This window comes from Halichoeres trimaculatus, unplaced genomic scaffold (assembly GCF_033239565.1).
Source record: "Halichoeres trimaculatus isolate MK-OKI-2021-1 unplaced genomic scaffold, fHalTri1.1 fHalTri1_scaffold_8, whole genome shotgun sequence".
Lineage (NCBI taxonomy): Eukaryota > Metazoa > Chordata > Actinopteri > Labriformes > Labridae > Halichoeres > Halichoeres trimaculatus.
This window is the reverse complement of record NW_027437186.1, coordinates 31,295,789-31,309,978: the sequence shown is the minus strand read 5'-3', so window position 1 is coordinate 31,309,978 and position 14,190 is coordinate 31,295,789. Positions and strand designations below refer to the sequence as shown.

General features: G+C 40.2%; 2 protein-coding genes across 3 annotated transcripts; one reads left to right on the top strand and one right to left on the bottom strand.

Moving 5' to 3' along the window:
* Window positions 1–1,023: 1,023 nt before the first annotated feature.
* ftr14l (finTRIM family, member 14-like) lies at window positions 1,024–3,987 on the bottom strand. Its single transcript, XM_074676237.1, has 7 exons — window positions 3,587–3,987; window positions 3,276–3,371; window positions 2,933–3,166; window positions 2,678–2,837; window positions 2,433–2,546; window positions 1,547–1,683; window positions 1,024–1,407 (listed from the first exon to the last, which is right to left on the bottom strand). Exons 1-7 carry the CDS (start codon window positions 3,983–3,985, stop codon window positions 1,024–1,026), a joined length of 1,524 nt encoding a protein of 507 aa, XP_074532338.1. The 5' UTR covers window positions 3,986–3,987.
* Window positions 3,988–6,034: 2,047 nt separating this feature from the next.
* LOC141795331 (uncharacterized) lies at window positions 6,035–12,657 on the top strand. 2 transcript variants are annotated; one of them, XM_074676173.1, is made up of 2 exons: window positions 6,035–6,237; window positions 9,090–12,657. In XM_074676173.1, exon 2 carries the CDS (start codon window positions 9,208–9,210, stop codon window positions 10,861–10,863), a length of 1,656 nt encoding a protein of 551 aa, XP_074532274.1. In that variant the 5' UTR covers window positions 6,035–6,237; window positions 9,090–9,207; the 3' UTR covers window positions 10,864–12,657. The 2 variants fall into 2 exon arrangements, with proteins under 2 accessions (XP_074532274.1, XP_074532275.1); XM_074676174.1 differs by lacking the exon at window positions 6,035–6,237 and adding an exon at window positions 7,298–7,449.
* The last annotated feature ends 1,533 nt before the right edge of the window (window positions 12,658–14,190 follow it).

The following is a 14,190-nucleotide window of genomic DNA, read 5'->3' as shown; positions in this document are numbered from 1 at the left end:
TCAAGTTAACTGGAACGTGTTTATGCTGCCCCCTGGAGTATATGTGTGTGAATATCTTGTTGCAGCATTCCTTTATAAAGCCAGGCAGATAGGGCAGATGTGCAAACCCAACCCCAGTGCATGACTGGATATGAATCATTCCCACTTTCCCCTGGGTTGCCAAACATAGGATCACATAGCATATTTAAACCGGAAAGTATTTATTCACAAATAAGAATACACTGAAATATTGTTCCTGAAAAGTACTGGTACTGGTCCGGATGGAGCCCAGAAGAGACAGCTCTTTGAAGCTAAATGTATGACCCACAGAAATTGACCTACTGTCATCATAAATATTAGTGAGTATGTGAGGGAGGATGCCCCACCAGTGTGTTGATTGTAAAAGGGTGCCCTCTGGATGCAGATACAGCAAATTTAATGTGATGCACCTGGTAATGATTTCTCACTCTTTGTTGATTTTTGTACCTGCCCCTAAAGTATCTTTTGCCACCAATTCAATCCTATTCATACAATTTGCAAAAGCGGGTGTGATTACGTGTAAACAGATGTTCACTGTTCACATAATGTGTTTAAACTGAACTTGTGAAGGACCAGATTTAAAATTTGAAGATAAAACAGTATTAAATTTGTATATTTTGAAATTCAATTTAATTTCACAGATAGGATTGTGCCAGAAATGTACCAGAAAATAAAATATTTCAACAAAGCATACAATACATAAAGACACTGTATCAAAATAACACTACATATGACAACTTTCCTACTTGTTACAGACATGTATTATTGTTTCAGCCCTGTCAGATTAAACTGCTTTAAAATAAAGGGTGAGAAAAAGAACAAAAACTATTAAATCTGTCTTCAGGATTCATACAATATTTCAATGATGAGAAATGAAATATATTTTATCAGATATGTTACACAGAGTAATGATTTGTTACAAATTTCATAGGATCTTTGAGAATATAATGTTATTGTTATTTTTATTGTTATTGGATGGAACTTATCAGAACAAAGGCATATCCACTACAGCCTTATAGTAGTGCCAAAGCCCCAGACACTGAATGCAGGGTAGAGTGGTTCAGTAAACGTGGTCTGAACTCTTTGCAGAAGCTGCATGCCATCAGAGACGCTGTAAAATGCCAGTATTCCTGCAGCATGATCCAGGTAGACGCCAATACGGGTTGACACTGGCCCCGCAATCTCTTTGCTCTTGTTATTGTGCACAAAGGAGTATTTGGAGTCAGTGCAGTACAGACTCCAGGACTTGTCATTCCAGCCGAGACTGCATTCGTTGCCATTTCCTTTGCGACGGATCCCCCTATAGGTAACAGCCACGTCTATCTCTGTTCCCCTCCAGTCCACTTCCCAGTAACAACGAGACCCGTTCACACTCTCCCTGCTCAAGACCTGAAAGAGAATTGAGGATATGAATCATCAAAAGATGAATGAAAGAAGTACTTCCAATTTATGAATTGTAATGCAATACAATAAAGATCTTGTCTTTTAACACCAAAAATTGAAATAATGTCTGGTAGAAAGTCCCCACCTGCTGCCAGTGGTCAAACCGTTCAGGGTGGTCAGGGTAGTTTTTGGGGTCATTCTTCATGGTGGCTGTTCGGTTTCCTTCAGAGAGGTGCAGGCTGGGATGGACACTGTTGACATCCAGAATCAACTGACTGGCATCTAAAGATTCAAGAAAAAAAGATTTTTTTAATTCAGGTTTGAGCCTCTGTTTTTAAATTAAATGGCACCACATGCTCTGGTATTTGTCTCCCTTCAAAAGCAGATGATTTGTGACAAACTTCAACTTCAACCTGTGAGTAATTATGGGACCTCCCTTCCATCAGCTTGTTAAAATGTTCTCATTAAACCGAGTTAAAGCCAGAGCACCTGTGTTTGTCAAATAAAACGGAACTGTTTGTCTTCTTATATTCACCAAACCTGTTCTGCAGGCAGCATAACTTGCGCAACTTTTGTGTCAGTGGTTTCACTTCATAGTGTGGTCTTCACTTTTTTTCAAACTTCTTTCCTATAATACAATGCAATGACTAAGATATAATGAACCTTTAGAATACACCTCACTAATACGGGCACCGGGCGTTCCCATCCAGGCTAAGGCTGGATTTAAATGCAATGGACTATGGCAGGTTAACAAACACTGAAATCAGATGATGAGGGAATGGTGTGTTGTATGTTTTATTTCTTACTCTGTCTTTCACGGTTATAATTGTGTTTTCTCTTTTTGTAATGGTTGATTTTAGTCCTGTTATGTTTACAATATTGTTTGAAAATTTCAATTTTATTGAAAAAAAAGAATACATCTCACTGTTCCTGTATTTGCAGCCACTTGTCGGAGACAATATTATGTACATGCCTGAAGAAGAAACAATGTAAACAAGAAAACAATTTAAAAAATAAAGAAAATTTCTCACATTGTAGGAAATCTTCTCTTGTCCTTGGTTCCTCTCTAAGCCTAGGCTCATCCCTGAGAATGGATTCCTCTCTTGGCTTTGTCTCAGCTTCTTGGGTGATGTAGACTTCCTTCACTGTAAAGACATGCACAATAGAAACATGGCAGCGTAAGCTTTAATAAAACAACAGCAGACTTAAAAAAAAAAAGTATTTCTAGAGAGGTATATTAATACTTCTGTAGCTGAGAAAAGAGAAATTTGTTCACCTGCCCCTGAGATTTTGCTCATTTCTGTCTTGCTGACTTCTTCCAGTTGTAACTTCAGTGAAGCAATGGATCTCTTGGTTGCATCAAAGGAGTAATTGGGGACAACGTTGATGTTATTGAGGTCTTCGTATCCTGAGGGGCCTGACAGGGACTGCCAACTCTGAATAACAGGGACATAAAAAATGGAAGATATATATATATAAGATGGACTGACACTACTTTTTGGTGAAGGGCTTCAGTGGGGACAAATCTTACCTGCAGGAAGTGTATGTGGTCATCAGTGTGTGAGAGTTTCTCCAAGTCATTGTGTCTCTTCCTCAGCAGAGTGATTTCCTCCTCCAAACGATCCAGCAACAACTCACCACGTGTTACAGTGGTCCTTTCATGGGAGCGGATCATCTCTTTGACTTCATTATACTTCCTCTCAATAGACAGCAGAAGCTCGGTGAAGATGCGTTCATTTTCTTCCAGGACGGTCTGAGCAGAGTGCTGATGATAAAAGAGAGAGTGTGTTAAATATGAATTTAAACCTTTTTACTCTAATGAGAAAACTAAACTGACTTGTTTTGGCAACATGTCAACACAACTTTTTACCTACTTTGACTGCTTCAACAGCTTGTCGCAGGTCCTGCCACTTTTTAATTCTCTGATCAATCCTCTGTTGGGATTTGTGTAGAGTGGCTCCAAGTTGTTTCTATGGAGATTGACATTAGATTTGAAGTTAACACACTTATGCGCCATTTCCTGTCAGTATCACAACACACTAGTGCACTAAATTGTCAGTTATGGCAACAAAGACCCATTTTAACAGGCAGAAACCTCAGCCAGAACCAAACACTTGGAAAGACAGTCATCTGCTATGTCTCAATGGATTAAAAAGTATACAGAGAAATTGTTTTCAGCACTCACTTGTTTCTCAGTCCTCTCGGTTCCAGCTGGTACAATGTCGTGGTGCTTGTGTTCATCCATCATGCACAAAACACACACTGATGTCTCATCAGTACGACAAAAAGCCTCCAGCAGCTTGTCGTGCTGTGCGCAGACCTTCTCCCTCATCTGACCTGTAGCTTTGACCAGCTTGTGCTTCATCAGGGCAGGGTACTCGTAGTGAGACTGCAGGTGTGTCTCACAGTAGGATGCCAGGCACACGTAGCAGGATTTCTCGGCCTTCTGCTTCCTGGTGGTGCAAAAGTCACACAAAACATCCCCAGCCTTGGCTTGGTTTCTGGGCTGGTTCCGGCTGGCGGAGCGGCGGGACCTCTCCCCATTGCTGTATCTGTCCAAATCCAGAGTGCTGGGGTGAGACATTTTTTACAGGAGTTTTGAGAAAAAAGATGTTCTTCAAAATTTAATCCAAAAGTAAAAATCCAAAAGGTGATCTGGCTCAGCTGGAGTGTGTTGTCTTATCAGTAAAATGTTTTAAGATCAATAACTAAAGAGAGGATCCAATTCACACAGCGAAAGATTTAGTATCAACAGAGAGAAGAGCTCCCTGTAGTGAACAGCTCCACTGAAACTCTGTGAGTGACGCTGTGTCTGACAGAATGTGAGCTATGTGGCAAACTCTCACTGTAAAACCAGTTTTGCTTGTTGGGAGTTTAATTGTCAAGGAATGGCTGTTACAACAAATATGCTGCCTGAAACAAGAGGTCTGAGTCAAAGGGGAGGAAAAGGTGAAACCACTGAAATAAAGGAGGAGCTGACGTGTGGAAAGACAGATAATACATGGATACTGGATATAGTTTCATAGGCTGGAAAAAAAGGATAAATTCTGGAAGATGTAATACAAAACCAATTTGAGGCCTCTGTGGAGTTGCAGAAAACACAGAAAAAATAAAAAATATTACAGGATAAGACCAATACTTTTATCTAACACAACCCTACTGGGGACTTCTTGTTCTCTTTGTTTCCAATCACGTCTTGTCAGTTTCTACCACACAGATACAAAATATATGCTGCCCACAACAAGGCTGTTCGATAACAGTGGCAACAGGTAAACAGCAGCATCTTGTGGGAATATTTCATTATTACACTAATTTTACATCTATAAAGTCTATTTGACTTCTCTCAACAAGAAGTTTAAATCATTCTGTGGATTAGAGGTCCTATAGTTATATTGCTATAATCAATCAATCAATCAAAATTTATTTATATAGCACTTTTCATACAAATAAAATGTAGCACAAAGTGCTTTACAAACAGACACATAAATTAAATAAAAGAATTATACCCCAAACCCACTCCACCCAGCCCCAGAACCCACCCACACAGCAACCCATACACAGTGTTAATAAAAAGCAACATAGATAAAAGACAATAACAAAGCACAAGCTGTACCCAGTACGTACTGAGGAAATGCCGTCTTAAAGGTTTAAAAATGAGAAAACACTAGAGGTTAGGTAAAAAGTATAAAATTAAATATATCATAATATGAAATAAGAAAATCATTTTTAAGAATTAAGAATAAAAAAATACTTGAATTAGGCTAATATTTACATATATATATATATATATATATATATATATATATATATATATATATATATATATATATATATATATATATATATATATATATATAAAATGATAAATAAATGAGGAATAAAACAGGGAAACTATAGAATAAAATACGGAAAATATAAAATATTTTTAAAAGAAAAGATTAGAAAAAAATAAGACAAGATAAAATAATAAAAAAGTGGTCTGAAATTAAAAATAATAAAACACTAGGTAAAAGCTCGACTAAAAAGGTAGATTTTGAGTTTTTTGAATCGTCTCATCTGTGGTAAATTTGTAGTAGGCCTCTACAGCACAGCAGTTTGTTGTAAAGACATAGTCACACATCAATTCAAACGTCAAGGAAATTTTAGTATATATTGTAGAAGTACTTCTATTAAGTTACCATACAAATAACTACATTTCAGAACCACCACTGAATTTATGAATGTTTTATGAGCCCACAGCTTTACACAATAAAACAAGTAGTGGGCAATCAGTGAGGAGTGGCCTCATAATTTAGTATAAGTTTAGACTTACTAAGAGTTGCTATTGATTTTAAATTTTCCTATGATATATTCAGTATGTTATTTCAATGTTAACCTGTGATCATTCAACCCCAAGCAACTACGTTTCAAAAAACCCCACCCCCAAAAAGTTGTTTAATTTTTCAAAGTGTGTTAAATTTACTACTCAGAATTTAAATGTTCATAGAAAAAAATGAAAGTACCCCAAATGTTTTTTCCACCAACTACACATGCGCGCCATCACTCTCTCGTGCGTCCCTTGTATTTACCACTCCCAAACAATAGGGGGCAGTAGTGGTATCCACACTGTAGTAAAGCTACTACACTTGCTTTCGCTAAAGTGCGTCGGTTGTCCAACGTTGGCGCCAGATGAGCTGTGGCGCCAGCTACACACACAGATCGAGGGAGAGAGGAAGACACACAGTGGTTTGCTGAGGCTCACAACAGCTTGCAAAGCCCTTCACAACCCAGAGTTTGAAACAGATAAACGATTCTCTTTTTCTCTTCCTTCTGCAACCAAAAGCTACGGATACAAAGGTGGGTGTGTGCATACAGGACTTTATATATTTATAGCCAGCGAGATCATTTTAGTCATCCTAAATTTAACTTTAATGAGTTGTAGTTGGAACATAAGGGGTGATTGTGGCCCGATTAGCTGGCTGTAATATTAGTAAGTATTGTCCAATGAGTGCATTTTAGGGTCTATATCGCTTCTCTTGTTCTGATGGCACGAAGTTTGTGATGGAAAAATACAGGCCTGGACTCGTACTGGTTACAGCATTGTGTTCCTCTTGAAAAAGCAGACAGGCACACACGATTAAAGGCGAAAGTACTAATTTTGACATGTTATTTCTGAGATATAATCTTAAAAGGGTGTCTCCATTTTCGTCCGCCTTGAATCATCCACTTAAAGCCTGAATATGAAACCTGGTTGAATGTGGTCGGATGGGCGGTTGAGCTCAAGCTTCAACCCAATGTTCAAAAATCTCTCAGGCTTGAACTAAACTGAAGAGCTGGCTTTAGCCTTGCTAGCCATTTGGATTAGCTTTGTCGCTAGCTTGGCATCGTGGCTATGTAGCAGACGCGCTAATTCTGTCTCGGCTGGGTAGCTGCTAGGCCGCCATTGAGGTCGTGTTTGTGTGTGGTTGTATGCCGCAGTAAAGGAGTGCTGCAGGTTTGTAGCCAAGATTCTTCGTAACGTGTCAAGCGACATCTTTAGCACTTGTCTGAAGTGTGTGTTTTGGGGTGTTGTATTCCATTCTGCGTTTGATGTAGGGTTATGATCAGCAGTGGATTCGCAGTGGAGCAAAACTCGTCATTTCCCGGGCTTTTCGCTGAGCATTCATCGCCCTAGCCATCTTTGTTTCAGCTAGCCAACTCCTGATTGGAATTACGGCGAGGCTCTTAGCTGCTAACCTGCCTGCATTTAGCTTACATCGACGTATGAGGTTATTGTTGATAAATAAAGAAGATATAATAAGTTTCACCATTTTCTTTAACACCACTGTGGGGCCGTTTAGATTTGTTAAGCTCACGCCGACATATTCTGGTGATTTAGAAGGGCGGAAGCTAACTTGGCTATCGTTAGCTAGTGGCAGCCATCTTAGGCGAGCATGTAATCTTGGCTAGCTGGAAGTGCTGGTGTGGCACAACAAAATGGCCTGTTAATACTCGCACAAGGAGAATTTCCGCGTCGGTAGTTGTGTAAGAAATGATACCAAATTACTTATTTGATTCACACATCTTCTTGTAAGTATATTGCCTTTGTTGAATCTTTAATCGTAATTACTGGCGCATTGCGTTGCTACGAAGCTAGTTAGCGGGCTAAATCACGAACCTATTAGCAGCTAACACAATGCTGTTTTGTCGGTAACCAGTCCTCTATCGTCCATAGCCAGCTAACTAGCGGCTATGAAAGCTATTTGTAGCTGTAATTGAAGGCTAGCAACGTACACTTCGCTGTTTAGTGACAAATTGTCACTGTTTGATCGCTTTTACATTTTACCTGATGTATTAAACATTCAAACGCAGCGAACTGCGCAGTTACATATTTCATGCTGACCAGGCGGTGTCGTGCGGATTAAATTAGAACATGCAGCTTCATCATGATGTTGTGGTCCGCTTTGATATTATCAATTCTGCTAGCCAGTGATGTTAAGCTCATCTGGAGTGCTAACTTAGCAAGCAAATTGATCATTTAGCTGGCTAGGCACTATTCCAGGTGTGCCGTCAATGGAAGATGCGTGGTGTCTTCTTCCGAAATACATTATATAGCTCAAGTCCCCACTACTTGCTATGAACTGTTGGCCCACAGACTGTACCCATATGTCAATGCAATTACACACCTCTTGTAAGTTTAATACAGTTTGCTTAGCCACTGTTGTATATCAAGTCAATACAGGCCACAAGGAAAAATCCCAGAGCAGACTGGGCCTGGGGAATAAAAGACTAACATTAACTGTGCAGTTAAATTGTATGAGTTAAAAATGGTGATGTGCAACGTGATACACAGTCAGAAATTAGAGCTCATTCTAGCTTTAGCCTATAGTGTTCATGCATGGTTGTTTCTGGAGTAAAAGAAGCATCTGCTGTTGGATTGATTTCTTATGAATCTGAAATTATCTCCAAACCTTTCTTACCATTATATTTTTTTCTGACAAGTTAAGCAGCAAGTGCTTGATATATTTAAATCTCAGCCTCAGACCAAAAGGAAGAGGTTTAACTTGAGTGGAGTTAGTAGGGAATTTGATATAATAATTCTCTTTTTGTCGTGACAAATAAATTCCTGAACTGCATGTTTACTGAATGTCTTGTTTAGAATTAAGTACAAAATTATGATAAATTTGCCTGCCTAACAAAGATAAGCCTCCTCAGAAGGTCTTTCGTTTGTTGAGGCAATAAACTGCCGGCTTTGATCATCTATTTACATTTACTGTGCTATGGTGCCATCAACCCTTTGCATTTTTGTTTTGAATCCAGTATCCCTTCTTCCTGGGGTAAAGTTGTTAAATTTTATTGGGAACAACATTACTCTTCTACTCAGTTGGTAAATTGTTCATGGAGATCGTAATCTTTCATTGAAAATTGCATTCTAGGAAAGTGAGTTTTCCAATGATAACCCTGTTTGGTCTGTCATGGTAGATTTTCAAGGAATTTTACTAATTACCTCTGTAAACCAAATTCACGAGGAAAATAACTACACTAAAATTTTTATGGAATCTTAAGGGTATCACTGATAACCAATTTGGGTTTGTTTGATGAGATATTGGCAAACTTAACTTAAGATTATCATTTTTAATTATGGGTAGGCTACCATGTTTGATTTAGTTTGATGTATGAGATCTGCATCTGTTTTTAGACTTTAAGTGTTTCATTTTTCTCTTTTTCAGGTTTGCTAATCAACAACGCGACCTGCGCTGCACAGACCAACAAACCCACATAACCCGATTCTTATTTGAGTAATCGTCCGGCAAGAAAACGGAGGTCGCAGGGCTGGAGTGTGTTCTCATGGCCGAGTCAGAGACTGAATGTGACACACCCGGCCTTGACACACTTGGGTCGGAGTGTGTCATAGCCCACAGCCATGTCGACCTTCATTATGGAGCAGAAACGGAGATCATGACAGAAGAAAAGCGTGGATTAGAGCTGGAAATCCATGGCGCGGACTTAAAGATCCAGGGACTGGGCGAGGGGCTCGGAGCTGTAGCCTGTGTGGATGCAATTGTAGCCGAAACAGACCATGATTACATTAAGGTGGAACATGGCGAGATGCACTGTTTCACAGGAGCAGAGATCAAAACATCAGGGAGTGAGGCTCTGCTGGGTGAAGTGCTGCTGAAGACAGAAAGCGAACATGTGGTGAAGGTGGAGTCTGACCACGGTGGAGAGCTGACAGTGGAGTCCGAGAATGGTGTGATCATACATGAAGCTCATGGCCTGCAATGTAACGAGTGTGGTGAGATTTTTGGCAGCATAGCTGATCTTCACCAGCACTTTGAGATCCACAAAGACCTCAACCCTTACATCTGTGTCCACTGTGGCGAGAGCTTTGCTGTGGAGGCCAGTCTGAAGCAGCATATGAAGATTCACATGAAAGAAAAGCCCTACGTGCCCCCTGGAGTTGAGATTATGGGCAAAGATGTTATTGATGCCTTCAGCCTCAAGTCTCACCAGATGATTCATTTACCAGACAAGCCACACAGATGCTCAGAGTGCGGCAAGAGCTTTGCTGCTGCCATCACGCTGAGGGAACACATGAAGATGCATTCAGAGGACAAACCTTACAAGTGCACCCAGTGTAGGAAGAGCTTCGTCCGCAGAAGGCATCTGAAAAAGCATCAGGAGGTCCATGCACGCGAGAAGCCATATACCTGCGGTCAGTGTGGCAAAGGCTTTGCTACAACTTCCAACCTGAAGCAGCATCAGAAGACGCACGCTGCTGTTGTGCTTGGCGACAAGCCCCATCGATGCGCACAATGTGGAAAGTGTTTTGCAGCTGCTGCCACTCTAAGAGAGCACCAGAGGATCCACTCGGGTGAGAAGCCATACAAATGCAACATGTGCAGGAAGAGCTTTGTCCGCAAACGCCACCTGAAGAAGCACCAGCAAGTCCATGCCGGGGGAAAGCCCTACACCTGCAGACACTGCAACAAGGGCTTCAATCACTCATCTTCTCTCTCTCGCCATCACAAGACCCACCTGCAAAACCCGGTGTTTTCTCCACCCCAGCCTGGAAAAACCCTGACCTACGGCACTCCCCCGAAGCAGAGAGTGCACCAGCAGGGAGACAAGCCCTACATGTGCCACCACTGTGACAAGGGCTTCAATCATTCCTCTTCCCTGTCCCGGCACCAAAGAGTCCACTCTGAGGGGAAGAGCTACACGTGTGCTCACTGTGGCAAACGATTCAATCACTCCTCCTCCCTGGCTCGGCATCAGAGAGTTCACTTGGAGAACAAACAGCAACAGCCGCAGCCGCAACCACCGCAGCCACAACCGCAGCAGTACACCACCATTCCCACAGGGAAGGGATTCCCTAACAATGCCTTCCCAAAACAGCGCATCCTGTCTGTGGAAAAACCATACAGGTGCTCCCAGTGTGGAAAAGGCTTTAACCATTCATCTTCTCTCTCCAGACATCATAGAATCCATGTTGATCAGTGAGTTCCTTTTCCCATCCTCACATGCAAGCGCAAACATTCATGCTCCCACACCCTGTTTCTGTTCTACCAATGGTCCCATCATTGATATTTTAACACCATGAGAAACATCAGGCCAGCTTCTATGGACAAGTAGTGGTCGGGTCAGCACATTACGACTTCAAGGTGGAGCCAAGGATTAAAAACACACACCAACGCTCGAGTCTTCATAAGAAAAGGACTGCGTGGCTTATAATTCAGAGCTGAACCCAGGACCTTGTGCTCAGTATATAGAGGGTGATAACCAATTATAAAGGAGCCTCTGTTCTTGTTTGTGATTGTGCTTCACCTTCTCCAGGACCTCTTTTGAACATTTTTAAAGAAGAAAAAGCTATTTGAAGATCGACATTGTAAAATTGTTACCGAGGGGAAATTTGCTTTACCCTCCGGTTTGTCATTTTGATAGAAGAATTCAGTTTATGTACCGTCAGGTGGGCACATGCGCTTTTCAGCTGCAACTTTATTCAACGCTACCAACACAATTGGTGAACAAAAAAACTGTTGTCTCAATTTAAATAGTTTTCTTTTTCACCCACATAACCCATTCGAAGCAAACACAAGTAATCCAATGTAAATACTTATTGATTTTTCTTTTATATATATATGTATAGGTGACTAGTGTGCTGTTCCAAAAGATTACATTTTTGATAGTAAGATCCACCTTGTCTCCACTTTTTTTTCCTTTATGACTTTAATTTGTTTTAAGTGTTGGAGATAAACATGTTGCAGGTGTTGTCATGCAGCTTGTTCTTGAATTCGGGCTCCATCGGACATGAGCCATCTTGTATATTTATAAGGTTGTTTTGTTCTGTGTCTATGATGGGTTAGCACTGCTGCAAAGACTGTACAGAGAGCAATACTGGCCGTTACCTGAATCTATTATGACATGCAATTAGCCATAAAGAAATGCATAATAGAAAATAAAAACCTATGGGTAGCATATGACAACATGACCTGTGTCCCCTTTTTTTTACAGTGCAGTTTCCTTTGTACCCACACACCAAATGTGCAACAAATTCAAAGTCACACTTAACTGCTTTGGAGACTAATTCAACGATCTTGTATCTGATGTAGGTAACTCTTATTCATGTTGATCTGCAAACTACCACAATTTGATCTAAAAAAAATGAATAAGTTTGTGAATACTAAATGACCACATGAGATAATATCACTTTTACAAGACTTAAACGATTTTTTCTGAATTCCAATGGATTGTGCTCTAATAACTGTTCTGTGTAAAATATCTTTTACAAACTGATGTATTTTTTTAGATATGGCTTGGGTTATATGAAAGGGAATGAGAGAAATACAGTTTTTATGGGAGTGAACATGGTGAGCAATATTTTCTTTTCTTTAATTTGGATAACAATTGTGCTTCAAACTGTAGCATAGTTTTCTTCCTTGTGTTAGATAGGTGCCTTATTGCATGCTATGTAGAAATGTATGCTGAGCTGTTTGAGAAAAAAGATTTAGGGTTTTTCAGGAGTCTTTTGTTCTTATTCATACTAACTTACCCTACTTTTTAATTTGATGTCACTGATACCTATTGCTTTTTTTTGTTTTTTGTTTTTTGTTTTTTTTTTTGCTTTGTGTATATTACCATGTGTTTACACTGTTACGACCATACTGTCTTTATTTGCTTTCCCGTTCATTTTTGTCAATGGCCTCATTGTAGAAAGAAATTGTAAATTATCCATATAGGCTTCTCTTAAGGGCAAATCCTGTAACACCTCTTCCCAATTTCTGAGTGGCACATATATGGATAAATAAAGGTTGTTGACTCTCAAGTGGTGTTTGAGTCAGTTGAGTGGTATTTTCATGTGAAACATTAAACCCTGTGCTAGTATCACATGGACGTTTCTCATCAAGATTGCCTAAAACTTTGATGGTTGATAGTTCAGACTGCTCCACTGCTTGTGTACTTTGAGTCATTTTTGTACTTTCCCCAAATGTCCACAAGGGGTCACTCTTTTACAACCTTGAAGTTTTTACAGCAGCTAAATTTATTTGACTGAGATTCACCAGCCATGAGGCAGGAACTAATCCCCTTGAGTATTTCACACTTTCACATGATGCTTGTCCAACAGCAACACTTGGGTAACACTTGGGTCTTGAACTGTAAACTTACACGCTCCAGAGCAGTCAGACCAGCTGAGTTAGTTCAGTAATGTGATCCATGAGGGGAGGACAGTCAGTGAACTATTTCAGAAAAATCAATGAGAGGAAAACACCCACCCTCCCTGAAGTCACACACTCTGTGCTGGTGTACTTCCCTCCACAGCTTGAGGTCAGGGTTTGATTGCCTGTTGAGGTAACTCACACTGTCACTGTAACCTTCAGGAATAATAGGTGGCTTACCTGCCCTTTGGGTCCAGTGATGTCTGGTTTTCTTCACCAATGTTTGCACTAGAGACAGCACTAAACATGTTTTTTGTGAAACAAAGGGACAGAGATCTGACAGAAACAGACACAGTGAAGCAAAACAGAACCTGGTACACCTTAAAGCTTTTTAACCCTGTCTATACACGGTGTCACTAAAGCACCTGTGAGTAGTTTTTCACTGATCATGAAAACAATAAATAAGCTTTTATACAACTTGTTAAAGCAAGAGCAACCACAAGCTAAATGATTATGTGATTTTTAATTTGTAATGCCAAATACTGATGCAGACTTTCTCTTCTTACTGACCTCCAAGGTCAGGTTGTGAAGTATCTGTGTACTCTGAAATGAATTGTACTTATTTACACATTCTACCTGAACTACTGAGATTCAAGTATCTTACAAATGACATACTCATCTAACTTTTACGACTTTGAAAAGCTATACAACAAAATGGCAACATATGCATTTTCTCAGATTAAAGGTCCCATATTATGCGAAAATCACTTTATTAAGTTTTTTAGTGAATTTTGCATGTCTTTGACTTTCCTCCCAGCCCACAAATTGTGACATTTAATGACAAAACCTGTACTTAGTAGTCTTGTGAATGTAAAATCCTGACTTAAAACGAGCTGTTTAGAGTTTGAGGATTTGCCGACGTCAGCAATTCCCTTTTTTTGACCAATCAAGAGCAAGTCTGACCTGATTGGTCCACCGGAGCAGATACTCCCGAACCCCCTCCCCGCTGCTGGAGAGAAACCTCTCCAGCAACAGGGAGGAAAATGCCAAAGTTAAAGAGCCATCACTGCTCTGTTTTTGGCTGTAAACAGCCACATAGTTCTATGCGAAACCTGGGACCCTGGAAATGTGAGTATTTTAAATGCTGTGTGCTGTGGAGCAGATGTAAGAGCTT

Excerpts from the sequence above, each read along its gene's own strand:
- ftr14l (XM_074676237.1), bottom strand. The coding sequence starts at position 3,985 with ATGTCTCACCCCAGCACTCTGGATTTGGACAGATACAGCAATGGGGAG. Across the intron at positions 3,167-3,275 it reads AAGCTGTTGAAGCAGTCAAA|CACTCTGCTCAGACCGTCCT; the intron begins GTAGGTAAAAAG and ends TTTTATCATCAG. Across the intron at positions 1,684-2,432 it reads AAGAGAAGATTTCCTACAAT|ATGCCAGTCAGTTGATTCTG; the intron begins GTGAGAAATTTT and ends TTGAATCTTTAG.
- LOC141795331 (XM_074676173.1), top strand. The coding sequence starts at position 9,208 with ATGGCCGAGTCAGAGACTGAATGTGACACACCCGGCCTTGACACACTT.